Source organism: Podospora pseudopauciseta (assembly GCF_035222475.1).
Source record: "Podospora pseudopauciseta strain CBS 411.78 chromosome 2 map unlocalized CBS411.78m_2, whole genome shotgun sequence".
NCBI lineage: Eukaryota > Fungi > Ascomycota > Sordariomycetes > Sordariales > Podosporaceae > Podospora > Podospora pseudopauciseta.
Genome location: NW_026946663.1, coordinates 3,937,421 through 3,963,160, shown reverse-complemented (window position 1 = coordinate 3,963,160; position 25,740 = coordinate 3,937,421). Strand labels below are relative to the sequence as shown.

At 53.4% G+C, this 25,740-nt stretch overlaps 8 protein-coding genes across 8 annotated transcripts; 5 read left to right on the top strand and 3 right to left on the bottom strand.

Annotated features, from left to right (window-relative positions):
- Positions 1-66: 66 nt before the first annotated feature.
- QC763_211030 (uncharacterized protein) lies at positions 67-3,917 on the top strand (the record flags this gene model as incomplete). The annotated part of the gene is made up of 5 exons (XM_062910146.1): positions 67-758; positions 1,164-1,528; positions 1,601-3,266; positions 3,366-3,523; positions 3,750-3,917. Exons 1-5 carry the CDS (start codon positions 509-511, stop codon positions 3,915-3,917), a joined length of 2,607 nt encoding a protein of 868 aa, XP_062769032.1. The 5' UTR covers positions 67-508.
- A 3,078-nt stretch (positions 3,918-6,995) lies between these two features.
- Positions 6,996-8,516, top strand: QC763_211020 (uncharacterized protein; the record flags this gene model as incomplete). Its single annotated transcript, XM_062910145.1, has 1 exon — positions 6,996-8,516. One exon carries the CDS (start codon positions 6,996-6,998, stop codon positions 8,514-8,516), a length of 1,521 nt encoding a protein of 506 aa, XP_062769031.1.
- Positions 8,517-10,013: 1,497 nt separating this feature from the next.
- On the bottom strand, positions 10,014-11,584 carry ERG2 (C-8 sterol isomerase). The gene is made up of 3 exons (XM_062910144.1): positions 11,489-11,584; positions 10,697-11,263; positions 10,014-10,636 (listed from the first exon to the last, which is right to left on the bottom strand). Exons 2-3 carry the CDS (start codon positions 11,058-11,060, stop codon positions 10,272-10,274), a joined length of 729 nt encoding a protein of 242 aa, XP_062769030.1. The 5' UTR covers positions 11,061-11,263; positions 11,489-11,584; the 3' UTR covers positions 10,014-10,271.
- On the top strand, positions 10,793-12,326 carry CSL4 (exosome 3'->5 exonuclease subunit ski4 (Csl4); the record flags this gene model as incomplete). Its single annotated transcript, XM_062910143.1, has 2 exons — positions 10,793-12,098; positions 12,156-12,326. Exons 1-2 carry the CDS (start codon positions 11,613-11,615, stop codon positions 12,324-12,326), a joined length of 657 nt encoding a protein of 218 aa, XP_062769029.1. The 5' UTR covers positions 10,793-11,612.
- Positions 12,327-13,137: 811 nt separating this feature from the next.
- QC763_210990 (uncharacterized protein) lies at positions 13,138-14,151 on the top strand (the record flags this gene model as incomplete). The annotated part of the gene is made up of 1 exon (XM_062910142.1): positions 13,138-14,151. The coding sequence occupies one exon, from the start codon at positions 13,138-13,140 to the stop codon at positions 14,149-14,151; it is 1,014 nt and encodes a 337-aa protein (XP_062769028.1).
- A 590-nt stretch (positions 14,152-14,741) lies between these two features.
- On the bottom strand, positions 14,742-16,100 carry PUS4 (pseudouridine synthase pus4; the record flags this gene model as incomplete). Its single annotated transcript, XM_062910141.1, has 1 exon — positions 14,742-16,100. The coding sequence occupies one exon, from the start codon at positions 16,098-16,100 to the stop codon at positions 14,742-14,744; it is 1,359 nt and encodes a 452-aa protein (XP_062769027.1).
- A 282-nt stretch (positions 16,101-16,382) lies between these two features.
- On the top strand, positions 16,383-19,011 carry QC763_210970 (uncharacterized protein). Its single transcript, XM_062910140.1, has 4 exons — positions 16,383-16,743; positions 16,796-17,253; positions 17,284-18,464; positions 18,550-19,011. Exons 1-4 carry the CDS (start codon positions 16,485-16,487, stop codon positions 18,686-18,688), a joined length of 2,037 nt encoding a protein of 678 aa, XP_062769026.1. The 5' UTR covers positions 16,383-16,484; the 3' UTR covers positions 18,689-19,011.
- Positions 19,012-20,442: 1,431 nt separating this feature from the next.
- On the bottom strand, positions 20,443-25,062 carry AZF1 (DNA-binding transcription factor). The gene is made up of 6 exons (XM_062910139.1): positions 24,946-25,062; positions 22,536-24,887; positions 22,304-22,474; positions 22,025-22,246; positions 21,028-21,969; positions 20,443-20,989 (listed from the first exon to the last, which is right to left on the bottom strand). Exons 2-5 carry the CDS (start codon positions 23,148-23,150, stop codon positions 21,415-21,417), a joined length of 1,563 nt encoding a protein of 520 aa, XP_062769025.1. The 5' UTR covers positions 23,151-24,887; positions 24,946-25,062; the 3' UTR covers positions 20,443-20,989; positions 21,028-21,414.
- Positions 25,063-25,740: the final 678 nt, after the last annotated feature.

Genomic DNA, 25,740 nt, shown 5'->3' with positions numbered 1-25,740 from the left:
TAGGCGCTCGACAAAGGCCCTTGCCGAGAAGAGGGGAATACCAGTGCTGTCGGCAGGGAGACTAAGTTCCTACCGACAGAAAAAGAGCTTTGCACATCAAGATCATAGTCGTGATTGCAGCATCATATTCAGTCAACCACGACTATTCCAAATCGACAACCTGAATCTTATGCTAAGAACAGTATTCCAGCCACCACATCACATCAATCCCACTGCTAAACTCTCCTTGGGCGCATACCGCTGAGTAATCCCTTCTCCAACTCTCACCTACCGAGCTTCCCAAGATCAAGAGCAAAGATCAACCCAAGACAAACCGGAATAAAGCACCACAGCCAAACCCCTTATCTCCGAGCCTCGCTTATATACAACCTACAACAACGATAAACCCGATCCGAGTCGCCAGATATTGAATCCTCAAGTGCCTCGTCTATACAGCCCGACTCCAGAAACGGACACAAGATCAAAACCGTTACCGACAGGTTGGATCACCACACCTCAAGGAGGCATCATGTCCTCCCGGCCCCCACAAGCTCCCCAGCGCGGGTACAGCACCGGCAGCGGTAGCAGCAACATTCATGTCAACCCGAAGCCAACGAACCCCCCGAGAAACCTTCATCATCTATTACCTAAGGGAGCCGCAGCTTCTAGTCGGCCGCAACTACCTATCAACAATAGCTGTCAGCTTCCGCCCACTCAAGCTCAGAAACGGACTAGGGTCCTGCTATCTTGTGGTCCTTGTAGGACCAGTAAGCAAAAATGTATGTATTGTTCACTCATTCATTCATTTCTTTCATTGTATCTAGTTCTTTTCGCTTTCTACTGTGAGATATATCTTCATCATGGCTTGATCTCCAACCCTTGATAGGGCATCTAGCCACACAAGTTCTATGTTTCACACCATTTACTGTATTATATCACACCTGCCTACCTCTCTCAAGACACCTACCCTAAATCAGACGTCACGATTTCAACGTTACTTGTTGACCTGTCTACTTCAAACTTTCTTTCCCCACAGCCCGAACAGCAACCTTCTCATGTCAGACGATCAAAGCATGGCCACTGGGGTTACTCTACTGCTCCCTTTTCCCTTACCTGCCCGCCTCGATCGATTGCGCCCATTGTCGCTGCTGCAGTTGTCAACCCAACTGACATCAATCACCCAGGTGACCGCCAACAACCCTGCAAAAACTGCCTCAAAAAAGCCCGTCAAGACCTCTGTATCTACGCCCCAAAACCAGAAAAAGCCCGCCCCGAGCGGTCCATGGCTGCCCGCCTGAAAAGGCTAGAGTCCATGGTCAGGGGCATGATGCACACCAACAACCCCAACATCCGTGGTCCCATCCCGGCGCTTACATCCTCTTCTTCAGCCACTGGCCAGTATCAAACCGACGAGCACGACGATGAAAACGAGGAAAGCCCTGATGAAAGAGCAGCCGCGGTCCCTGTTGGGCAGGTCGTGCTGGGAAAGAGCGGCAAGGGGAGTGCTACGTATGTAGGGGCGACGCATTTCATGGCTATGCTCGAGGATGTGAGTGTTCTCCTACGGTTTGACCAGGAGAGAGGTGTGGGTGGATTGCTGATAAAAGGGGTGATAAAATAGATCGAGGACCTGAAGAGTTACTTCGACGACGACGATGATGGGGAGGCAGACACCGGGGAAGCAGGCCTCGACCCTGACGCGGCGGCAGGGTTCGGCTCTTCCGACGACGCGCACTCACCTGGCTTGCTGCTGTTGTCTCACACCGTCCCGACCTGCAAGCAGGATCTCATCGATATGCTCCCCCCTCAACCGGTGGTCGAAAGGCTGACACGGCGTTATTTCGATGCCGCCAGCCCGACCCACCACTGCGTCCACCAGCCGACCTTTGCCAAAGATTGTGTTGTGTTTTGGCAAGATCCGAACAAGGCGTCTCTGCAATGGCTGGCGTTGTTGTTCGTAATCATTGCACAGGGAACGTCGTTCTCCATGTTCACCGCCCCCCAGGAACTGGCGGGCGACTCGGACGTTCCCCCGATGGAGCGATTCCGAGGGTATCGTGCCGCCGCCCTTTGGGCCCTGGTGGCAGGCAAGTTCTCGTCTCCCGGACCGTCAACAATACAACCTTTTCTCTTGTACATCGAGTCTGAATTTCTCATCAACCGAACATCCCAGATGACCTGTTACCTGTTGATATCAGTCTGCATCAGACTCATGCTGAGAATGGGCCTCCACCGCGACCCCGACAAGCTCCCCAACATCCCCCCCTTTGATGGAGAAATGAGGCGAAGGCTATGGCATGTAGCCTGCCAATTCGACCACCTCGTCTCTTTCCACATGGGCCTCCCAAGCATGGTATATAGCATCGAGAGCGACACAGCCCCGCCCAGAAACCTCTTCGATGACGACCTGGACAAAGACTGCCATCAGCTACCCCCCGCCCGGCCCGACACCGAGTACACCATGCTGACATACCCGATCTGGAAATCCTCCATCTGTCAAGTCTTCGGTCTCGTCGCCCGCCAAGCCAACTCCCTCACCCGACCCACCTACGCCGAGGTCCAGGAGCTCGACATGCGACTCGACGAAATATGGAGCCAGGTGCCCCCTTTCATGAAGAGAATCGTGCCACCACAGGATTATGATGGCGAGCCCATCTCCCCGGTTCTGGTCAACCAGCAGTTCGGTTTGATATCCCTGTACAACAAGAGTCGTTGCGTGCTGCACCGTCGATACCTCATCGAGCCCGTCCCCAAGCCCGAGCATACTTATTCCCGGAGAATCTGCCTCGAAGCCGCCATCAGCCTCCTGGACCACCAAAACCTCATGCACCTGGCCACGCTGCCCGGCGGCGCACTGAGGGCAACAGGCTGGTACATCAGCGCGCTGGCCATCCACGACTTTCTCCTCGCCGCCATGGTCGTCTACCTTGTCCTTCAGCACGAGCCAGAGTCTGGGAGACACGACCACCAGGAGAGCAGCTGCTGGCCAAGTCTAGACCCGGCCTTGTCAGCCTTCTCAAACGAGGAGCAACTCCAAAAGATGTTGGAGAGGTCCCATCAGATATGGGAAACCATTTCGGAAGCTGACGGCGTCTTCCGGAAGGCGACTGACATGCTCGCCACGATGCTGAAGAAGATTGAACTGAAGAAGCAGCAGAACAAAGGCAAACAGCTCGCACCTGACCAGCACCACCCGGAACATCAGGCGTACGTGCGAGACGAGGACTCTTGGCTTAACACATCGCAAAGCCATGAGCCCTTGTCCGTCGGCAGCCTCTCTGTGACCGGTATGTTATATATCCGTCCTTCCAATCCCCATTTTACACACATTCCCAGCCAGAAGAGTGAGTGACTGACACGTTTTCGACCGCGTGCGCGCAACGTAGATGAACACTGGGATTCCGAGCTTGGTCCAGAGGAGCAGCAGCACCACATGATGGAGGATGTGCAGCAGCCCCTGACGCGGCAAGATCTCATGCCCGCATCATTAATCGATACTCGATGGCTCGACCTGGGCAGTATGGGGATGGACCAAATGGGCTGGGTATGTGCAATAACAACACACACACACACACACACACACACTCACACTCACACACACACACACACACACACACACTCTCTCTCTCTCTCTCTCTCTCTCTCTCTCTCTCTCTCTCTCTCTCTCTCTCTCTCTCCCCGTTCTCTCTTCCCTACTCAGCTCCCCAGAGTCTGGCCGTTTTTCCGAGTCAGTGATCCACGACAACTGACAAATCCATACTTTGTGCTAGGACACATTTGATAGCGCCATCCGTGGTGAAAATAACGTGCATCAGCAGACGGTGGAGGACTGGATACCAGAGGGTCCCTTGTTGGACGATGTTCAGTTGATGACCACCATGGGCTTTCACGGCAGCCCGTTTGACTGGAGAGAGCAGGAGGAAGGGTATGAATGTTGATCAGAATGTCTTGACCCAACTCATCAACCGTCCTCAGAGCCATGCTGCTCGCGTGACACAGCGTGTGTTGTAGTACTTTATCGAGTCTGGACTCTGGACCAGAGAGTTCGACACCCACAAAGCGTTGTGGAGCCATGTTGCTGTGCGTGCCTTGGGGATGTGCCGAATGCGGAGCTCACCGCCAGCTTCCGGAAGTCCTTGGCCCCGTGATGGCCCCTTCGATGCCCAGGCACTTCCAGGGACGCTATCCGCAGAGGTTTTCTGATCTTCCCCGCGATTTCGGTGCCCCTCCTTGCGGGGAAAAAAAGAGGGTTGACAGCTTCCAATCTCATCACTGCCCAGGCTCGGCAGGGCTCGCTCCCACAAGGGGCCAAAAGACGCCAGTCGTCGGACCGTGTCCCAGTTTCTCGAAGAGGTCAGCCGAACCACGGACCCCTGCGATGATGTAAGTGGTGTGTGAGTGGTTGGTGTAACACCTGTTTGGTAAAAGTGAATTGCAATTGCAACAACCATCTGATTTTCCGCGGAGATATCAGACTTTGCCAGCGGCCCTGTGGCACACAAACCCAACTGTATATACCTGGACGCAAGGTGCACTGGATGGTGCTGTGCTTGTTGCTTGCCCTAGACCGGCCTTAGCGGCGCATATTGTACGTAATTGAAAAGGAAGGCCGCGCCCGGATTCGAGCCTTTCTTGACGTTCAACGAACCGAACATGCTCACAAAACAACACCACCATTCCAACCCATCACACCGCACGGTTTTGGATCACATCCCCAGCTGCTCCATGGGGAGGATGGATATCGAACAAACCCGACACCGAGAGACAAGAGCCAGCATTTCGTGGAACAACAAGCGGACGCCAATGGAATGGAAGACTCTTGGGGGGCTGCTAGATATTGGATGAATCGAAGTGGAGGAGAGAGAGATCCAATGTGTCCAACCAGCAGTTCGGATGATTGCTCGTGCGGCACGGGCTTTTCCCTTCGTTGATGATGTCGGGATTTTCCAGCCTCCCTATCTCTATCGTTCGCACTTTCGCAGGCGCGCCGACCGCCGGGAGCGCCAAGATGTATTGCTAAGGAAATGCCTTTTTGGGGTCTGAATAGGAAGGTCATCAGGTAACAGTAACCTCTAGCTGCAGCGGAAACTGGAGCCTGCCAGGCCGGCGGATGCCCAGATGGCCGTCAAATCGATGGAGTGAGGCTTTGACGAAAGCAAAAAAAGTTTTCCAAGGTGTGGAAAATGGAGTCAGCCCAGTGGTGCTCTGCCCAGCCAGGCCGTTATCTCTAGCTGGCAGCACTGTGAGCGAGATTGCACGGATATCAAACAGCAAATGCCGAATGCGGCTGCCTCTTTGAGACAGCGAGGCAGCTTGTGCTTACCTCGAATTCCACCAGGCAATGCCATTGGAAAGAGGATGAGATTTATTATCAGCCATTACGATTCTGTACGACAGCCTCTCTCGCCGCTGGACAGCAGAGACATAGAAAAGGTACTGTGCTAACAGACCGGTCCGGCTGATATTGGCTTACATGCAACCCTGTGCCTCGTGCCCTGATGCGTTATCTCTCTGCTCCGTACCGGATCCAGGTTGCTCACATCCATCCCTACACTACGGCCATTTTCTCACTGCCCCCGGATCATGGCATGGCCATCATCGTCATCCACACAGCCTGCGTGGGCAGCCGGACCAAACCCTGGAATCTGTGACAAACAGTCTGCAACATCATCAAGTCTCGATCAGTCTGCTTGCCCACCAGGCCCCAGCTCAACCCGCGCTTGCTGCTCCTCCAGAGAGGTAGGCAATATCAATATCGGGCCATTGAGCGAAGCAGACGACGAAGCGTGCGCTGGACTAGGTGGACGAGGTGTACCCGATTGGCCGGCACTCACCGCGTCCATGGCAGCTTTTTTTTTTTTCTCTCTGACCGTCCTGCTGAGCTCTTTGCTGTGGATACGGTGGGTGTCGATAAGTTGTCTCGCCCCATTTCCCGCATGGGACGATGTCTTTAGCACTGAAAACAAGACTCTGGAGAGTGGGGAGATCGGGTCCCGCAAGCACGGCCAGAGCTGGGTTGCGAGCTTTCGATTTGCTTCCCTTTGTTGGCCTGCCGCGATTGCGCAAGGAGGTCCCTGTCATTGAAACGGCGGCGACAATGTCCAACGATGCCCGCATGGGACATGCCGCCCGTCGTCTTCTCATCACGAAGCTCGTCATGTGGTCAGTCCCAGAGCAACGCTGGAGAGGGTGGACAGAGCTTTGTGATTTGTGTTATCTCCCGAGTCATCCTATCTCCAAGCCCTGGATAAGAAAAAAAAAGCATAAGCAGAGACCTATCCATACCTCTCTCTCTCTCTGATCTACCTCTCGGGTGACACCCTCCGTCTTCGCCTTCCCGCCCTCCATCCTGCTTGTGGTCTGTTGTCCTGCTGCCCTGCCCTGCCCTACCTTGCCCTGCCTTGCCTGTCTCTTCTTTTATCTTTTATCAGTGCCCCTGCTTGCCCCGCAATCGGGAAGAACCCCACTAACAGATAACCACTGCCCAGAATAATACGCCATCGACGCCGAGCTCAACCCGTTCCTTGTGTGCGACGCGGCACCAAAGCTATCCTATCCGTCAGGGTTCACAAGCTGTTGTCTCTCTGCAGTCAGAGAGAGAGAGAGAGAGAAAAAATCACAACAAAACCACCCTTTCCTGTCTGCGAAACAGTTCTGCTTGTTTCCAGGCACCAGAAGCTTTACCGTTTTCAAGCACCCTCCCTGAAGCGCCGCCTCCCGCCCACACCGCTGCTGCTGGGCCGTTTGGGGCGCATGCCCGTGAAAGTTAGCTGTGTCAATCTGATGTCCTTTATCACTGGCGAGATACCGATAGCACTCCATCCGAAATCACTGCGCCAGAGACGCCCAACCCGCCGTCGTCTTTCTTCCAAGACTCAGAGAAAGAGAAATCGAGGAGCTTGAACAGTTAAAACCGACTTTTCTTTTCTGGAGCCAACGGATTGCTCGAAAAGTTCGCATACATACACCACCCCTATCTACACCCAAGATCATCTTCGCAACAGAAAGGATTCACCATGACGGTCGAGCTACACTCAGACCTTGCCTACAGGCCGGCCCCGGCACCCAGGGAAATCAGGATCAACACCCACCCCCAAACCGAAATCGAGAGGCGACACAAACACTCCAGGTCCTCCTACTCAGATGGCTCACCCCTCATGTCGAGGAATAATTCTTTGACCTTCCGCCCGGCCAAAAGGTTTCTGACCGGTCCTGATAAGACAATCGCCGTTATCAATGCTGCTGGCAGACAGGCTGCTTCCTTCATCCGGGTTGCCACAGCAGTCGGCTACCATGTTCGAGCCCAGATGAGGAATCTCGAGGGCGTGATCGCTACCGAAGTGGCCACCAATCCCAACGTGACGGTCCTCCTTGGAGAGCTGTACACAAAGGAGAAGAGCAAACCCGGCGAGCCTGCACAGATTGACGTATCTAAGAATGGTCCTATCTCCGGCATCGGCGTCAATCACAACCTGATCAAGGAGCTCTTCCGGGGTACCCAGCTGGCCTTTATCAACACCACATTTTATGGCGATGAGAATCTCATCGGCGAGGCTCTTGCCGACGCAGCAAAGGCGGCAGGCATTCAGCATTATGTTTATTCATCCATGCCGGATCACAACACTTATAACCCAGACTGGCCATCGCTGCCACTTTGGTCTTCGAAGCACCAGGTCGAGGAATATGTTAGGAAAATCGGGTTGCCAGCAACGTTTGTTTACACGGGTATATATAACAACAACTTCACATCTCTTCCGTACCCTCTGTTTTGCACCGCCCTGCAAAAAGACGGCTCCTTTGTCTGGCAGGCCCCTTTTCACCCTGACGCCAAGCTTCCTTGGCTTGATGCAGAACATGACGTGGGGCCAGCCGTCCTTCAGATCTTCAAGGACGGTGTGAAGAAATGGGGCGGCGGCAAGCGCATCGCTCTCGCCTACGAGATGCTCACTCCCAGGGAGGCGTGCCGCCACTTTGCGAAGGGGGTCGGTCGGCCGGTGCGCTATGTCCAAGGCCCGATTGAGGTCACGGTGCCGATTCCCGAGGGTTATCGCTGCCAGCTGGAGGCTCTGGAGACGTTGTTCACCCTTGGAGGTGACGACCCGAAGAAGCAGCCCCCTTACTTTGGCGACCTCGAGCTGGAGAACGACTGCCCCAAGACTGCCCTGGAGCTCTGGGAAGGACCACGAGGGCTGGAGGAGTATGCGCGCGAGGTTTTCCCTCTGGAGGAGCACGCGAATGGTTTGACGTGGATGCTGGAAGAGGAGGACGAAGGCGAGACGGAGCCGGAGAACAATGGCAACGGTAACGATTATGGCGTCAAGAGCGGCAGTAATCACCAGCCAGAAGAGGGACACGCAAACGGGGACCGTAATCACCACCAACAACAAAACGGGTCGGTTCCGAGAAATGGGGAGTATCACCACCACCAACACCAAAATGGAGACAGGCACGACTCTGAAGATGAGGATGATGACGACGAGGATGAGGGTCTGGTGATGCGAGGTCCCAAGCGGGAGGATGAAGGGTGGCTTGCATAGAGGGCGCAAAACGGCTCTGTTCTATTTTGGGAGGGGGGGTTGTTTAAGCTTTTCGATGTTGAGCTTTTCCGTATCTTTTTTCTTGGTCAGACGGAGAGATTAGCGACTGCGGCCACAAAAAAAACCGGGGTTTTTTGGTTTTTTTTTTTTTGGTTTTATGGAGGAACTGCTTTCCTATCAGCATTTTCTGTTGTCATGGGGGGCGCGCGAAAGCGAGTCCAATGAGCATGGTCTTGAGCGGGGGGGGAAGGGGGGTGGCGAAGTTTTTTATCAAAAGCAAAAAGCAGATCGACGATGGGATGTGTGAAGACATCTTGTTTCTCTTTCCCCTTTTGTTATTTCACGGGATGGAAACGACCAGAGTCATGTAAAGATGATGGCGGGTTTTCATTTTGTCTTTTTTTTATCCCACATCTCATATGTGTGTGTTTATATAGGTGGTTTTTCTCTTATTTCTATTTTCTAAACTTTTTCACATCATCGTCATCATCATCATCATCATCATCATCAAATACCAAATGAAGTTGGATTGAGGGGGAGGGATATATGGGATGCTCCTTTTTTTTGGGGGGGGTTTTTTGTCGAGTTCCAAATCATGGGGATGAAAGGATGGGTGAATGGCTTGAAAGGGCAAACGGATGAATGGGCTATCAAAAGTTTGGGATGGGAGGGGGATGGTTCATCTAAAAGTAAAGCGAGCAAAACTACTCAACACATTTTGTTCTTTTCCGTGTATATATATATCTCTTACCCCATTTTCAGACGCGTCATACGATAAATAATTGTAAATAATTTGAAAATGGGGGTAGGAATAGGAACAGAGTCGAGCCATCTGTATTTTTTGGTTTCTAGATCGGGAGAGTGAGTGAGTGAGTGAGTGAATGAGTGAGTGATGGTGTTGAGTTGTTTGTTGGGATATCATGGATAAGGGTGCATGCAAGTCGGCAGGTCAATGGGAATGAGAGTCAATTTCATGAAAACTATGTATAAGACGAAAAAGCCCTGTGATAGGTATTGGAGAAGCTGCAAGTCAAGAACTCGCAACGCAATTCACCGAAGACCAGGATTCGTTATCACACGTTCTCATAGAGCAGGGACTTACTTGACTTTTCCATACTCTCTAACCGCTCCCTCCCACGAACCTCAATATTCTTTTTTTTCCAGGTCTTGACCTTTTTGCGGCCGGGGGGCTCAACGCTCCGATGATATATAGTAATAAAGCAACATGATTATTGTCACATGTGAAGAGATGAAAAAAAGCTGAAGCAAGCAAGATAGGCCGAGTTTCTCATGTCAATAAATATCAGACTTTGTTATTAGCACCAATACTAGCACCGAGTCACTCTGACTTTCGATAACTACTCGCTCGATAGGCAAAGTGAACATCTGACAGACTGACCAAAAGAATGTGGAAAGCTTAGATTGGTAAGTTTGAGCAAGTGAGATGTGAATGCCCAACCCTAACCCACCAAACATATCCAGCATTCATCAGTGGCTGCGGTGGGTGCAGTTAAACATTTTTTTTTTTTAACTGTCCCAGCATAAGAACTCAGATGAATTATTCATATTATTCCATTTTTGAACCCATCGAATTGACCACTGGCATTTATCCCATGCCGCGTTCCAACCCAATCCAATCCATTATGTTCCCAGTCATATAATCCCCCTTCCTTCTTATGTCTAATATAATATCGTACTAGTACAAGAAAGATTTTATATACACACACCCCCGTCTATTCCTTTCTCACAATCCCCTTAAAACTTGCCCTTGACAAGATTCCCCAACATCTGCTCAGCAGTAAGATACGTCGTCCTCCACAAGGTGGGGAAGTCCAGCGTGCTGAAGAGACCGTCGGCGAAGCCGAAAAAGAGCATGGGGGGGATCCACCCGCGCGCGTACTCGAGGGCGAAGCAGGACTCGGGCATGCGGTACTGCTTGACGTCGCCGCGGCGGAGGTGGTGGATGGTTCCCGGGGGATAGACCTCGGGCTCATACTCGCCGGGGACGTAGGCGGTTTGTGTGCCGGTGAGGATGTGGAAGTAGTCATCGGCGGTGTGGCGGCCCGTGTGGCCTTCTGTGCCGATGGCGGTGCCGAAGATGATGAGGTATTCGGTGAAACCTGGGGGGTTTAATGTTAGGTTATGCAATATTGGGGAGATGGAAAAGCAAATAGACTTACTGGCATGGATGATGTACATGGCTCCCATGGCGCCGCCGGCGTTGTTGAATACCCACTGCTCATCGGTGTTGACGTAGCGGCTGACGGTCACGTCGGCCTTGAGCTCGTCGACGATGTACTTGACCATGGCCTTGGTGTCGCCGGGGTGGGCGTTGATGGCGGCCTTGGTGACGGCATCGAGCTGGGGGAGGTTGAAGACGTAGAACTTGTCGACGTTTTGGTCGAGGACGTAGAAGATGGGAGCCAGGACGGCGAAGAGGATGGCGAACCACTTGAAGAAGGTGGTGAGACTGCTGCAGCAGCTCTTCTGGCTGCAAGCACAGGCGGTGGCCTTCTTGGCCGGGGAAGAGGATTTGGGTGCCATTGTGATGTTTGGAGATACAAAGGCAAGGAGGAGAGGGATGGGGGGGAAGAGAGAAAGGAAGAAAAAGAGGAATTGAGCCCACTAATTGTATAGGAAATTCAAAAGCGCGAGCTGTCGCGCGCCTCGCACATCACTTCCCCTTTACCGTTGCGCTGGCTCAGAGTGGGCGGTGAGCGGGCTAGACCGGGGTTTAGCTTGAGCTCCTGTGGAGTTATCAGATGAGCTGGACCAACGGATACGCAGGGATAAAAACCCACAGGACCCTTGAGCTGGCAGAATCGGCTTGGCAAGCAGGATTGCATCTTTTTTTCGGCCTCCAACTCACGCTGACAGAACCTGTCGAACCATCCGGATATCGCATTCCCGACATTTGCCAAGGCTCTCATCACTTGGTAGCTCTCACTTTTTTTCAAACCAACGGCACTCACATCTGGCATATCGAATTTTCCACACCCCAGGCGGCACTTTCCGATCGAGTTTCAAAGCAGTTGTTTTGAAAACCCCTCCATTGCGATAGAAGCGAGTTGAAGGGCGATAAGGATACTCGCTATCATGACAACATCAAACCCCACCTTGGCCATCCCAGGCCAGCTCTTGGGTTCAACATCCCGATACCAGCCCGGGCCAGGGACTCACATTCACAATCACAACGTTCATGCTTCGCTCATGGGCACAGTACACATCGCTCAACCTGCTAAAGCTCCAGGACCAGTGAAGCGGCTCACAAAAATCACACCGGCCCCGGCCCCTGCGGAGCTCCCCACAATCTCGGTGACGGTCCCCACGCGGTCCGCGGGCTCCGACCCCGCCGGCCAAAAGAAGCGCGAGGTGCTGCCCGAGGTAGGGAATGTGGTACTCTGCAGAGTGATTCGCATCACACCGAGGCAGGCTGTTGTTGCGATACTGGTGTGCGGCGACACGGTGCTGGATGCTGAATGGCAGGGCTTGATCCGTGTGCAGGATGTCAGGGCTACAGAGAAGGACAGGGTCAAGATCTATGAGAGCTTCAGACCGGGGGATATCGTCAGGGCTGAAGTGGTATGTGCTTTTGTGTGGTCATTGAGACATCAAACAGTTTGCTAACATTGTAAACAGATCTCACTGGGTGACCAGGCTAACTATTATCTTTCCACTGCTCGTAATGAGCTGGGTGTTATTTTAGCCACGAGTGAAGCCGGCAATGCGATGCATCCTGTCAGTTGGAAGGAGTACCGGGACCCGGAGACCGGCTTGACTGAGTTGAGAAAGGTTGCGAAGCCATATTGAAGAGGAGGGGACTCACTCTGTCGAGCAAGGATGAGAAACATCTGGAGATCGTATTGACCATTGTGATCGGATGTTTGAAAAGGCTGGCATTGAAGACGAAATGCGAGGCCAAAGACCGGCCGGTCGTATGAACGAGGCTGGGTAAGCCTCGCTCACCACATCCACGGGCAACCTCAGCCATCTGATCAGACATGTTGGGATCTGAATCAAAAGTCACCACATACGAGAGAGCACTAGCGGGTTGGTTCAAGCAAAGACCAGCGAGAGCTAAGCATCTGTTTATCTCAGATTAATGTCTGCATAATATGTTACACTTTTGATCGTGGAGGACGGCAGCAGACTGCCGAGGGGTTTAAGGGAAACAAAGCGGATGGCGGGCTCACTTTGCATGAGCACACGGACGAAAGTCCATGTCCAAGCAACCCGCGGGACGAGATGTTCCATAGCGAATAAGAACGGGATGAAAGCGGTACCTGCAGCTACTCAGCGTTAGTGACATAAAATTCCACTCGACGATTTCTCGGATTGGTTGCCGATCTATAATGCGCATGTCCATGACGATGTTGGCCCTGGTGGAGGGGGGAGCGCTGGATCCCTGCAAACCTCGCATGCCAAGCCGAGACGCAGCCACCAACGCTTCCTTCCATTGCCTAGCCGCCCTCTTTTTCATTCCAGCTCATGGCAAACAAACATCAAAGACGACGTCGCCTCTCCTGCCACCTACACCTTTACACTTCGACGAAACAAACTCCGTGATAGTCTCCCAACTTGCGACGACACACCGACGGCCGCCGCGCGGTGATACACAACCATGATCGCCACCGAGGTCATGACACCCACAACCCCAGAAACAACAGGGACAAGGCCACGAACAGCAACAGGGCCAGCAGACATCGACAGCAATGGCACCGACGATACCACACCCAGCACCAGCACCGCCGCGACGACAAGCTGCAGCTGCCCAACCTGCGGCACCCCCCTCTCCCTCCCCTCCCTTCCCGCCTACCAGCAAACCCAAGTCGCCCTCCTCTCCGCCCAGAAGCAAATCACCGAGCTCCAATCCCAGATCAAACTCCTCAACGCAAAGGCCTCAGCAGCGGTCGACCGATGGGCCGACTACGAAGACGAGCTGACGAAGCTCCGCGCTCAGTTGTCATCAGAGTCAAGATCGTCAACTCCTAGCTCCCCGTCGGCGGCTTCTTCCTCATCGCCAACAACATCCTCCTCGTCCCCTTCACCGCAGAAACAACCCCAACAACACCAACAGCAGAAACAAACCTTACTTCAGGAAGGCTCCCCTTTGCCTACCCCTCCTAGTTCGGTAACATCGGCCCTTCCTTCGCCGTCAAGAACATCATTTCTTCCTGCCGCCGCAACGAGGATTTCTGCGCTGTTGTCGTCGAGGAAATCGACGAGCAATTTGAAGCCTTTGCCTTGGATTCCGGTCTCGCCTCGTTCACCTATACCTAGTGTGCCGCCTTCTGCGACGCTTTATAATCTTCCTAGTCTGGCGACTGCTCCAGAGTCGGGGCAAATGACGACGGGGGATTTGCTGACGGCGTTGGGGAGGGAGCAGGCGAGGAGGATGGAGGTGGAGAAGAGGTTGAATCAGACGAGTAGGGAGGTGGAGGAGCTGAGCGTGAGTTTGTTTGAGCAGGCGAATGAGATGGTTGCGAGCGAGAGGAGGGCGAGGGCGGAGCTGGAGAAGAGGGTTGGGGAGTTGGTGGGACGGGAGGGGGAGAGGAGGAGGCGGTTGGAGGTGCTGGAGAGGGGGTTGGAAAGGATTGGACGGGTTAGGGGGGTGCTGGGGGAGGGGGAGGCGTAGGGGGATGGAAGGATAGTGATGGGATGGTTGGACGGTGGTTTTAATACGAAGGACGATGAGATGGGAAACTGAAGTTGGAGGAACTCAACGGTTGACTCATGTCGAAGACAGGATGGAAGATTTTAATGCTGAATGGAAGGGAAACGGGTGTTTTTTATCTTTGGGGAAATACATGATACCAAGGTTAACGGAGGTTTGGGGATGATTGGGATGGTCATCTTGGATAACTTGGCATATTGGGGCAGACATCTGGAGTTTTGGGATAGTCAGTAATATAATTCATTTCTGACCTGGCATATCACTGTTGTCTAGAACTGAACCTTCCTCTTGAATGAGAAATCCCAACTCTTGACGTCGACAAAATGACGTGCATGAAAAGGACCCTTGCCAAGCCTCCAAAAGCAAGACATCCCGGCAACCCCAGACTGAAGCTAAGAAATGCGGCTCTTGATCGACAAGGGTGGTTTGTGGGGGGGCTCCCCACTGCATATCAACGTCTGTTTAAATGTACTAGTTGAACGGGGGCAATTCCATCAGCCCGGGTATTGTATTTTGTCTCATCACTTTCTATATCCACCATCGGATTTTTTTTAACCGCTAGCAGCAACCGGCTCCTCCTCCCTCGCCGGCACTGCCTCGGACTCTACCTTGATACCCCCATTTTCAACAGTCGGTTCCTGGATCTCTCCCGGCCGGGCGTTCCACTTGTCAAGCATGCTCTCCACTTGTGGCCCCCAAACCTCCTCCCCTCTAAGCAAATCGTCATACTCGAGACAGTTAGCCCCCCCAAGCGTGAACTGCCCCTGCCTGGTACGGACCAGCTCCGCCATCATGGCCCCGCATCCCAACTTCTCCCCGAGATCATGGCACAAACTCCGGACGTAAAACCCAGACGTGACCGTCATGCGGATCTTGGCTGCTGGCGGGCCCTTGCCTTCCCACGGGGCAGGCATGTCATCTGGTCTGACAGGCACAAGATCTGAGCCCCTTCCCTTGGGGGGTTGGGTCAGCTTCTCCTTTTTGACTTCAAGAGCCCCCGACATGAGGGTGTCTTCTGGGTTTCCCTCCTCGTTCTTTGCCCTCTTGGAGGCTCGCGTCTCGTCGCTGACAAGGCCGTCGACTGCTTCCTCGGCGGCGCGCTTTTTGGAGTTGAACTCCTCGAGGGCTTTGCTCTCTTCCTCTGCGGCCATCTTGGCGGCTGATTCCTCCCCTCCGTCCTCCTGCGCCTTGGCCACGCGCCAGACGGACTGGGCGACGTCCTTTTCTGCCTGGCCGGCTTCCTCGTCGGGCCAGTAGTGCTTGTGCGTGCCGGGTTCGTACCATTCTACCAGCTCGAGTTCGGACACTTCGACTTCTCGAGTTTCAATCTCACGGGGGATCGGCTTGCCTTCGCGGGCGTATTCGTAGAGGGGTTTGCCGTTCATTTTGAGGGAGGAGTACAAAGGCGGCATTTGTCTGTATTTCCCCCGGAATGGTTCCAGCGCTTTCTCGACGGCATCGCGGGTGACGTTGGAATAGTCGCCCTTCTTGATGATCTTGCCCAGCCGGTCGTAGGTATCGGTGCTGGCGCCGAAGACGACAACTGTTTCGTACGTCTTGGTGCAGAGGAGGAATTGCTGAAGGGACTTGGTGCCTTTGCCGACTCCGAGGATCAGGACACCGCCGGCTAGGGGGTCGAGGGTGCCGCCGTGGCCGATTTTGGTTTGGACCTTGTTGGGGAACCGGCGGCGGCGGTTGCGCTGGTACTTGGACTCTTTGTCGCGCTGCTCACGGACCTGCTCGAGGGCGGGGGCGAAGCGAGCGGAGGGGTCGAAAAAGTTTTGGCAGTCGCGGATTACCTGGGCGGAGGAGATACCGATGGGTTTGTTGATTCCGAAGACACCTTCGAGGATCTTGCCTCCTGTGGATGTGGCCATTTTCAGGAGTGGCGTGGGCCGGAAAAGGGGCATGCGAGGGGTTGGTGAGAGAGTTGCGACTCTGCCGGGGTTCAATTGGGGTTGTGCAGCTGGTTTTGGGACAAGCGCATTCGGTTTGGGTGGAATTGGCGGCGTCGCGGTCGAGCTTAAAGTTTTCGATGGAGCTGAGGAACCAGGGGAAGAGTTGTTATCGTTATCAGATGAGATGGTACAGATAAGTGGGGTAGTGGGGCACCTTCCACTTAACGCGTGTGGCTTGACAACCAACCGCGTCAAGAATACCGCCCGCTACCTGCGCTTCCAGACAGCCTTCCTTTCGCTTCTCGACCTCAGTATTCAGCTTCATTCTTATCCTCACACGCACGACCCCTCCAAATTCTGACACCATTTGGCGATTCTTTTCCAAGCAAGCTCTCGATGCCACGCCCAGGACGGCCAGGGCGTTCAAGGCGCTCTGAATCCGTCGATCACGACTCTGTTCATTATGTCAAGGAGAGCGCAGCCCTGACGTCGGTCGAACTCGGCCCCGACGAGGGTGAATGGCCCTGTTTTGTCCTCTCGGACGCTATTATTTATCGGAAAGATGGCAAAACACTCGCCAACCCCCTCATGGTTCATTCAGAAGGACCTTTGGTGATTCGCGGATTGCTTGAAATCGACAAAGAAACCAAGAAATGTGTGCTCACTTCATTCCTTCAGAGACTCTTATGGCTGACCATCAACGCCAGATGTCAAAATTCCCGTGGTCAAGGGTGTACATCTCGAAATCACAGACTCAACCAAGTACTCCATTAGTGATGAGCCGTTCGCCCTCTGGGTGTCCGGTACTTCTGGTTGGTTCGAAATCCAACCATCCAGGAAGTACCTTCCTATGTATCGGGAAGTGGCCGAGGCAGCAAACCTTTACTATCGTGTCTTTGTTGCCCACGACGATCACCATAAGTTGGTCAAGCTCTGCAAGAAAAGCGGAAGAAAGCAGCCGCCCCCGTTGTCTCTCGACCAGATCTTTCTGCATTATGCTGTCAAGATTGGAAGCGGCATTGTGAGGGACGAGGTGGAGGCTCTGTGCGACAAGTGGGCCGAGTTCTTCATCTCGCACTTTAAGAAAGAGAACCAGCTCGACTGGAAGCCGACACGATTTGCGCAGTGGCTCATTTCGAAGCACCCGGCAAGTATAACGTTCTATGTCTGAGGTTTAAACGCTAACGCGAACCAGGAGCTTGAAAAACGGGTTGAGGACGCAGCTAAGGGGCTGCCCATTCCGGTGCCTCCACCTCCTCAGCTGGAGGACTCCGAAGACGAGGTCCTTCGGATGAGAAGGAAGAGCAAAGCGGTTATCCAAGGTCAAGATGTGGACATGGTCGAAGTTGCCCCTACCCGCTCGCAGAAATTGCCGAGCAGACCCATTTCGCAGTCTCAGTCAAGGCCAGTAGAAAGTCCGGTACCACTGCCGGAAAAGTACTTGAACATCGGAAAGCCGACGTTAGCCACGCCCCAGCCACTGCCGCAGGCCCCGTCACAGTCGGCCTCTCCTGCTGCCCAGGCAGTTCCCGATTCTCCGGTTGATCGGCTTCTGGGAATCCTTGATGAGGTGGTTCAAGATAGCCCAGATTTACACGCTAGGGCGCCATCAACGATTTTCAATATGGTCTATTTCAAAGCTAAGATCAAGGACTATCGTGGATCCCGTGAGATTCTCTCTTATTACGCCAAAGACTTGTTCCCACGGCTGGACCCGAACATCTGGGCCGGGACCCCCTTCCATACGTGGCTCGAGGCAACGTCACGAAACTGGGACGGGCAGCTTTTGCACGTCAGGGAGGAGGAAATCCCCTCACAGATGTATCGCAGAGGCAGGATAGGACCCAGAGCCCCGAGGGCACCACAGCAGCCCTCCGCCCCAACTACTTCGAATCGTAACGTCGTCTCTGGGAAGCGGTCGACGTTGAGGCCAGGGCCATCGTCGAAGAAGCGGCCAGCTAGCGATTTGTACGAAGACGAGGATGAATACGACAGCCGGTGTGGGAAGCGCAGTTTCACTCAGTCTTTCGAAGGGGATAATTTGGATCACGATGACGACGATGAAGACAGCGACGATTCTGTCGAAACGGAGGTAAATCCAGAACTGGCAACCCCCGACGACCCTGCATCCCTCCTGCCTCTGCCAGCAGGTGCTTCTCGCATTGTGATCCAAGCCGAACGTCTCCCAACTTTATCACCATCAGGGCCAAACGGCTCGTGGGTCTGTCCAAACGAGGAATGCGGCTATGTAGTCCGCTCGGCCGACGAGCCCGGCGCACAAGAGATCATCGAGGAGCACTTCCGGGCTCATGAGTACAACACGCAGAAAATTGACCTGGCACTGACGGAGGGGAGAAGGGGCCATTTGCCTATTGAGTACGTAGCTTCTCCTTTGGCTTCTATGCGTGCTTCGTGTATTGTTATGTGAGAGATGGTTTTGCTGATGTGGATTGTATCTTAGTAATCTGCTAGCAAAGATTCGAGAGAAGGGGAAAGAGTCGTTGAAGAAGAAGAGGGGGGTGTTGGGTGGTAAAGACAACAAGCCAGACGAGAAGGCCCAGGTGTTTAGGGATAGGGTGAAGACTAGGTTGCTGGTTTGAGTTGGTTTGGATTCTTGGGTTGTTTTTTGGTGTTTTTTTTTTTTGTTGATGTTTATGGGATGAATTGGGTGGGATATGGTCTTATGATATTCTGGGAGACGTTTTGCAGAGGATTTGAGCTCATTAGAGGATACGGGACATTTGGGCTTGAGTGGTTGGGGGTTAATTTCTTCAGGTTGGCAAATCACCACAATGGCGTTGACGGGGCAGAGCGAATGGACATGGCAGAATGCTTTGGGGGTTGTGAGGTTGGTTTCTGTATCGTTATTGCTCTTTTGACACTGTCGGGATGGGTTGGGGGTTACTGGGCGTGTTAAATCGAGTTTGTTTGTTCTTTGGAATTGGTGCAGAAGCCATTGAGCAGCTGCCTGCATTGGCCTACCCTTTGCATCCAGTTCTTGTGACCCAGCCCGTGAAAGTACAGTTGTTGACCCTGGCTGAGGAGGGTTTTGCCATGCTTCGAGGTTGTGGTTTGCCCAGTGTAACATTTCCTTGATGTCCAGACCTCCATAGTATATTCACTCACATGACCTCTCGGCACGATTCATCACACAGCACTATTTACACAAAACCTTCCAATTTGAGCGGTGTGACAAGAGTCGCCAAATCTTGTCACTCGACCTTGTGCAACCTTCTGCCGGTTCCGTGAACCCGGAGTTGGGACGGGGAGTCCGGCTACAGCACCCTTTCAACAAGCTCACATGCCCCCTCTTTCACTTGTTCCCCTGTTGATCTGTGGGCGGTGAGGCTTCTCTTTTGATATTAGATGACCCGGCTCAACAAGGCAAATATGCGCGTGGACCGGACAGGCACACTAGGAGAGTGGGGGTTGACGTTGACAAAATCCTGGACGACGACTGTTCTGGAAGATCCGGTGATGATGGGGTCTATAATAAACTCCCACCGTACCTAACCGGGGTGGCTGTTATGTATCCCTGCCATCCGTCCAAGCTTCTCCTCTCCGCACCCTCTGTTCATCACCAGTCAGTCAGTCGGTCGGTCGGTCGGTCGGTCGGGCGTTGCTTGGTATTATTCCAAGTGAGTCTTCCCCCGGCGAAATGACCCTCTTCCCTCCGTAGGGGTCCCTGGACAAGAAGAGGTAATGAAAACAATGGGGTTGGGGGCGTTTTCTGACAGTTGACAGCTGCGGGACACGCCCACCACCACGCGGGTCCGTCCGGGGTTTGGGCTGTGTTCTGAGATAGTCCGGTCTGGGGTATACCCGTCCACCGGCCGGCCTCGTCGCCGATGAGGATTTGGCTGGCTGTCAGCCCTGGACTGAAACCCCTCCCCTGTCTAGTGTCTGACCCGGGAAATGGGGAGCGTGTGGGATGGGAAACCGGGGAAGGGGGGCCTAGGCTAGACTGCAATCCAGGTGCGGCAAGTTTCCCCGCGGGCCCTTGTCTTTGAGCTGGGGAGGGGGGGGAAGAGGAGTCTGTGCACACTGTTTGCTGACTTTGTTGACTCTGTTAATCACGAAGGGGGAGGGTGGAAGGAAGTTGATCTGGACTAGGCAGCAGTTGGTGATGATGGGTTGGGTTGGTCAGAAGGCGGTTCTGGATTCAATACCGGTAGGGCTGGCTGGGGCTGGCTGGGGCTGGCTGGACGCCTGCTGGATTCGGGATCAGCAGAAAACCCCATAATGTCATTACGGCGTTATTGTGGGCGGGAAGAAACTATTGCGGTCAAATATTGATCACCAGTTTTCGCCGGTAGAGATGTCAGCAGGAATACGAGAGGACAATACATAGTTGGGCAGCAATAAGTTTCACATTTGCTCGAGACAACGAGTTTAGTTTGGTATCGTTGGTTTATGCTGTGGTAAGCAACTATCTGGTTTTTTGACTACCGCTCTTCCCAAGGCAAGTGGAGTGTCAAACTTGTTCAAGCTTCCCATCCACCCATCATCGTACACCACCAACACCATCACACCTCCTTCCAGCTCATTTTGCAACCAAGACTCCCACTAGCATAGGGTCGGTTATCCTCCTCAATGGCCAATGCAAAAACAATGCAACTATATATAATGCAAAAGCCAACAAAACAAAACCCCAAATTGTTACATCTCTACCCTGCCGCCCCTTATCCCATCCATCATTCCCATCCCTTTCCCTTTGCAACCCTTCCTTCCCAATGCAAAAACAAGCCGCTTTGATTTCAAATGACGCCTCCCCTCCCCCTTGGTTACCTAGTCAAGTTCCCTGCCTGGCCAACCGTTCATGTGTTCCCCCCTTATTCCTCCCATTGTTGTGTACCGTGATCCCGCCACCCCATCTCGGGGGGATTATATATGTGAAAAAACCAAAAAAAAAAAAAAAAAAAAAAAAAAAAAAAAAAAAAAAAAAAAAGCAAATAGACAAATAAAACAAGGCGAAACATGCAGACATACGTAAAAATCAAAAGAAAAACAACATGTACCACCGACGCTGCAAGCCCCATCAAAAACACAACAGGATCCTTTCCCTTCTTGGTTTGCCAAACCGCCCACCCGAGCAACGCTTTGTTGAGAACAAAATGCAAGTCCTAATAGGACGCCAAGTTTTTGAAAGACAATGACCAACCCTGTAGAGTGAAGAGGGAAAAAAAAAAAGAAAAAAGAAAAAGACAAATACAAAGGGAGATATAATGTAACAAAGTCGCCCGGTGAGCAAATAAAGAAAGAGAAAACTGAAAAGGGCAAAAAGTGTGTTCAGACAACCCTGCCCAAAGAGGAAACATGAAAACACTTAGTATGGCATCCTGTCATTAAAGGCAAGATCTCTCCCGTGGTCATCCCCATATATGTGCGGGTTTGGCGTGACAGGTCCGCTACTGGAAACGCTGCTCTCGTCGGTGTCGTACATGCCGTATCCGCTGTGTGGTCTTCGCCCGCTCGTGTTGACCATCAGGCTTGCCGGTCGGCTGCTCATGTTGTATGCCGCGGGGCTGCTGACGCCGTGGTACGGGAGGCCGTCGTGTCTTGGCTGGGGCATGCAGAGCTGGAGTTGCGGGAGACCAGTGTGGTGGAGATGCATCGGTGACTGATGGGGGTGGTGATGATGGGTCGAGTTCGTCGGGCTGACGGGTGTGCTGAGGTGGCCTTGGTGATGCTGGGAAACGACGACGGCAACGTTCCGCCTTTTTCCTCGGCCCTTGATTCCCTTGTTGCTGTTCTTGTAGAGGTTGGATAGGTACTCAAACAGCTCCTTGTCCTCGTAGGAGGCGGTGCTCCAGTCGGTGATGGTAGCGAAACGGGTTGTTAGTCTTTTGATGGTGTCCTCGTGGAACTTGTTTTGGTGAGACTACAGAGCGTTAGTTTGTACGACCAGATCCTTGAGGTCGATGCAAGGAGCCTACCTTGAGATTTCCCCGAACAGAGAAGGCTTTGTTGCAGTTATCGAGCAGGCAGATGAAGGGCCTCGTCTTGTCGTGGCTCTTCATATGAGCCTGAAGGTTTCCGCGCTGGGGGAAGCGCTTATCACACAGAGTGCAAGAGAAAGGCTTCTCTCCCATGTGCCGGCGCCAGTGAGCCTTGAGGTTTCCAGGCTGAGTGAAGTCTTTGCCACACAGGGTGCATTGCTATTTACAAGTTAGAACGGCCATACACACAACACAGGAAAACCAGACAGAACTTACATAAGGTGACTCTCCCGTATGGGCTCGCCGATGAGTGTCGAGGTGTGTTTTCTGGCTAAACATCTTGGAGCACCCAGCGATACCGCAGGCGTAACGCTTGAGTGGACCACCGCTCCCAGCAACGCTTCTTCTCGTTCGTGTGGACGCCTGGCTTTGCGAAGAGGATGGTAGCTATTCATCGCAGACAGGTTAGATTAGGACCATGCCTGACCAGCAATTACGGTCAACTTACCCCTCTGCCTTGAGCCTCTGTCCGTGAGGTTTCGGTCTTGCACTCAGCTGGCTTCTCGGCCTTGGCCTGGACTGCCTTCATTAGAGTATCCAATGGGGTATGGAACTCGTGGGGTTGCTGGCCAGCCACGGTCAAGTTCGCCTCGATCGTCTTGCAGGGCATCGTGACCTCGGCAGTGACGGAGAGTTGACGTTCGGCCTTGACTGATGGACTCTGGTTTTCCTGCACTGGTGAATGGCCAGCCTGGGGCGTCACTGACCCTCGGGCAAGACCGGACTCGACTGGCATGACCCTCGTCTGCTGTTCCGGGTAAGTGTTGGCTCTGAAAGGTGAACCCAGGACTGGAGATGGGGTGTATGAGTGATATCCGCTGTAGGTGACGGGTGGTTGGTATTGAGGCGCTGGCACGCCGTTCGTGATGGGGGCGAGACTGAAGGGGTTGCTGCTAAAGTACTGGGAGGCCAAAGGGGGTCGTTGAGGGGGAGCGGCCGTTGCCTGACGAGACTCGTACGGCATCACGTTGTGCTCCATCATGGCGTAGTCTCCGCTTGTGGGATGATGCTGAGGCCACCGAGACCAGTTGGCAGGAGCCGGGAGGTGTTCCGAGAGAGCCATCTTTTGCCCAGTTGATATTATGATCTTTCTTCGTCCTTGGCGTTATGTGAACTGACTGTCAATGTGGTGCGAGATTTCCGTCAGCCGGAAATACAACGGTGGTGTATGAGCGAGAGTGTGTGTGGGAGGGATGATGGCTCTGCAAAGCAAATGTCCGCCGTGATGATTAATAAAGAAAGTACTCTTGTTGTCGTTGGGCACTAGGTCCGTTGACAAGCAAGTGATGATGAGTATACACAGATGGAGAGATAATATGTATGGATGTATGTATGTATGTCCAAGCAGACTGGATGATGATCGGGCGTGGGGAGAGGGGGGAGACATATATCAACACCAGGACCCAAGAAGGAGGAGAGTAAGTAGCTGGGGTACGATCTGACTGAGCCAATCGACTGGGCTGCCATGGCCGTTCGGAGATCTTGTTCAAATAGAGGCTTGTACCATGCTCAATAAACCATACTGCACTTGGTAGGCTGGGTGGGTGTTTGGGCACGGGGCAGCTCCGCAGCAATAAAGAAAAAAAAGAAGAAAAAGGTACAAGGCCAAAGGTACCTGCTCCCACACCCCCCCAAAGAAACAGACCATCCCTCGACCCCCACCACACGAACCTGAGGTGGATCGTGTCCTGGGATCCAGATGAAGCATGGATACATGGGGAGAGAACCAGCCGGGGGATTTCGTTACCGAGGATTGGGGAGTTCTTTGGAACAGGGGACAAGGGGGGAGTGGATGTCTCCTTGGTGTTGATAGCTGGGCGCAAGGCGACCTCCTTGCTCGCCCGCCTTCGTTCCCACCACACCCATCATCCAAACGGCAGAATGTGGAAACGACAAGACCGATGAGACATGAAAGACGGCCAGACAACAGCAGAAGAGTCCAAGGTCTGGCTCAAGTCAGTAAGTCCGGAACACAGGCTGCTGAGCCCGGCTGCACTCTAGATGCAATGTGAGCCATCCTTCCACTGTGACCATCACCGGCCAACAACTCGTGCAGCAGGTACCGCAGGTTTTGGCGTCTTGGTTATGTGCTGACCGCAGCGGGACGGCAGTTGTAGGAGGGGAATGAGAGGGGAATGAGAGTGATGCCCGCTATGGAGTCCAGCCTCGTATAAGAAAAGTATGGAATCCACCGCGTCTGATGAGGCGGCGGGCGGAAAGGCGGAAGGGACGGACGGGGCGGCTTCAACAGTTGGCCGGCGAGCGGATGAGGCATTGTCTTCGTCTGCCGTGCTCTCCATCGTCATTAGCGAGAGAGGCTCCGGGAGAGATGACGACTCGTTCGTTGCTCAATGATGCACATCTCGTGGACCAAGTGGTTCGAGTAAGTCCCTTTCTTTTTCGGATCTTCGCGGTACCCCGCGGGCGGGTTAAAGGTCTGACATGGAGTGATGGGCTTGGGCGTCCCGAGACAGCGCGTCATTGTCTCCGTGTCTTCTTCCCTTTCAAGAAGAAGTGAGGTTGATTTCGCAACTCTTTATTTTGATGGAGTCGACGGCGAGGTGTGGCAGCTGGCGATGCACACGAACAAGGGTCTCTAGTGGATGCACTATACTGCTCACGGTATAGCCAATGACCCAGAGAATGGAGCACTGCATGCAGCACCCACCACTCCCAAGAACCGGGAGTGAGGCATCAGGCCCGGATGCTTGGCATGTCACGGTGCAATTATCTTAACCCAGCTCTTAACATTTCATCAAGCTCAGCGCGGCAATTCCCAGCATCAACCCCCACCTGTCCACTGTCCGCTGTCAGTGTTCCCAGGACATCACCAAGTCTCGGGGCGGGACGGCACTCACAGGTCTTGTCCCAGGTCTTGTCCCACCCTTCAATTACCGCATATTCCCGGGGGCGATGTTTTCTTTTCAAAACACATCTGGTGATGATAGGTAGTGTACAGGCAGCTCGGCAGTCGCGTTTCCAATACCACGGTTGGGGTGGGTGTGTGCACTTGTGGCGCCAGATGGACATCTGCGGCGTCGGGTCTCTTGAATTCCAGGGACCAGCTCAGCTTTCCGCCTCGCGTTAGTGTTGGAGAGGCAATTACAGTGGGTGGACTAACAGCAGAGCGCACAGCTAAGCTCAGGGCGGCTGGGACCGTGCGCACAGCTCGGGACAACCTCAGCTGGTGTCAACCGCTATTTTTCGCCTCCACTTTTGTCCAAAGTTTCAAGGTTTCAATACAGGACCGAAATAGCTCAGCATAATGCCCTCATCGGTTCAAAACGTCATGCGATTTCAGGGCGGCCCGTTTCTCGCCTGGCGGCCGATCATCTTCTTCTTGCCAACGTTCCATCGTTTCTTTCCCCGCCTTCACACCTGGGGCTTACCTGGGGCTTACCGTCAGTGCCCATCTTACCGTTCCTTTATTGTGGGTGAGACACCGCCATTAACCACCAGCAACCGAACTGACAAGGAAATGGAATCTGGATCCTCAGACTCGAAAGCAGGTCATGGTCCGGTCCGGATTCTGTCACAAAACCCATTCGCAAATATCACCCACTTCGTCTGAGATGCAAGATGTCAGATCTTGTCCGTCAGAATCGACTGAAAGTTCCCAATGCAAGGGGTAACGAAGGCGAGGCAAGGACAAG

What these genes read in the sequence shown, in the direction of transcription:
- ERG2 (XM_062910144.1), bottom strand. Translation starts at nt 11,060, where the DNA reads ATGGCACCCAAATCCTCTTCCCCGGCCAAGAAGGCCACCGCCTGTGCT. An exon ending in CATGTACATCATCCATGCCA is followed by an intron (nt 10,637 to 10,696) that starts GTAAGTCTATTT and finishes TAAACCCCCCAG; the next exon opens with GTTTCACCGAATACCTCATC.
- QC763_210970 (XM_062910140.1), top strand. Translation starts at nt 16,485, where the DNA reads ATGCCACGCCCAGGACGGCCAGGGCGTTCAAGGCGCTCTGAATCCGTC. An exon ending in CGACAAAGAAACCAAGAAAT is followed by an intron (nt 16,744 to 16,795) that starts GTGTGCTCACTT and finishes CATCAACGCCAG; the next exon opens with ATGTCAAAATTCCCGTGGTC. An exon ending in AGGGGCCATTTGCCTATTGA is followed by an intron (nt 18,465 to 18,549) that starts GTACGTAGCTTC and finishes ATTGTATCTTAG; the next exon opens with TAATCTGCTAGCAAAGATTC.
- AZF1 (XM_062910139.1), bottom strand. Translation starts at nt 23,150, where the DNA reads ATGGCTCTCTCGGAACACCTCCCGGCTCCTGCCAACTGGTCTCGGTGG. An exon ending in ATACGGGAGAGTCACCTTAT is followed by an intron (nt 22,247 to 22,303) that starts GTAAGTTCTGTC and finishes ACTTGTAAATAG; the next exon opens with CAATGCACCCTGTGTGGCAA. An exon ending in CTGTTCGGGGAAATCTCAAG is followed by an intron (nt 21,970 to 22,024) that starts GTAGGCTCCTTG and finishes AACGCTCTGTAG; the next exon opens with TCTCACCAAAACAAGTTCCA.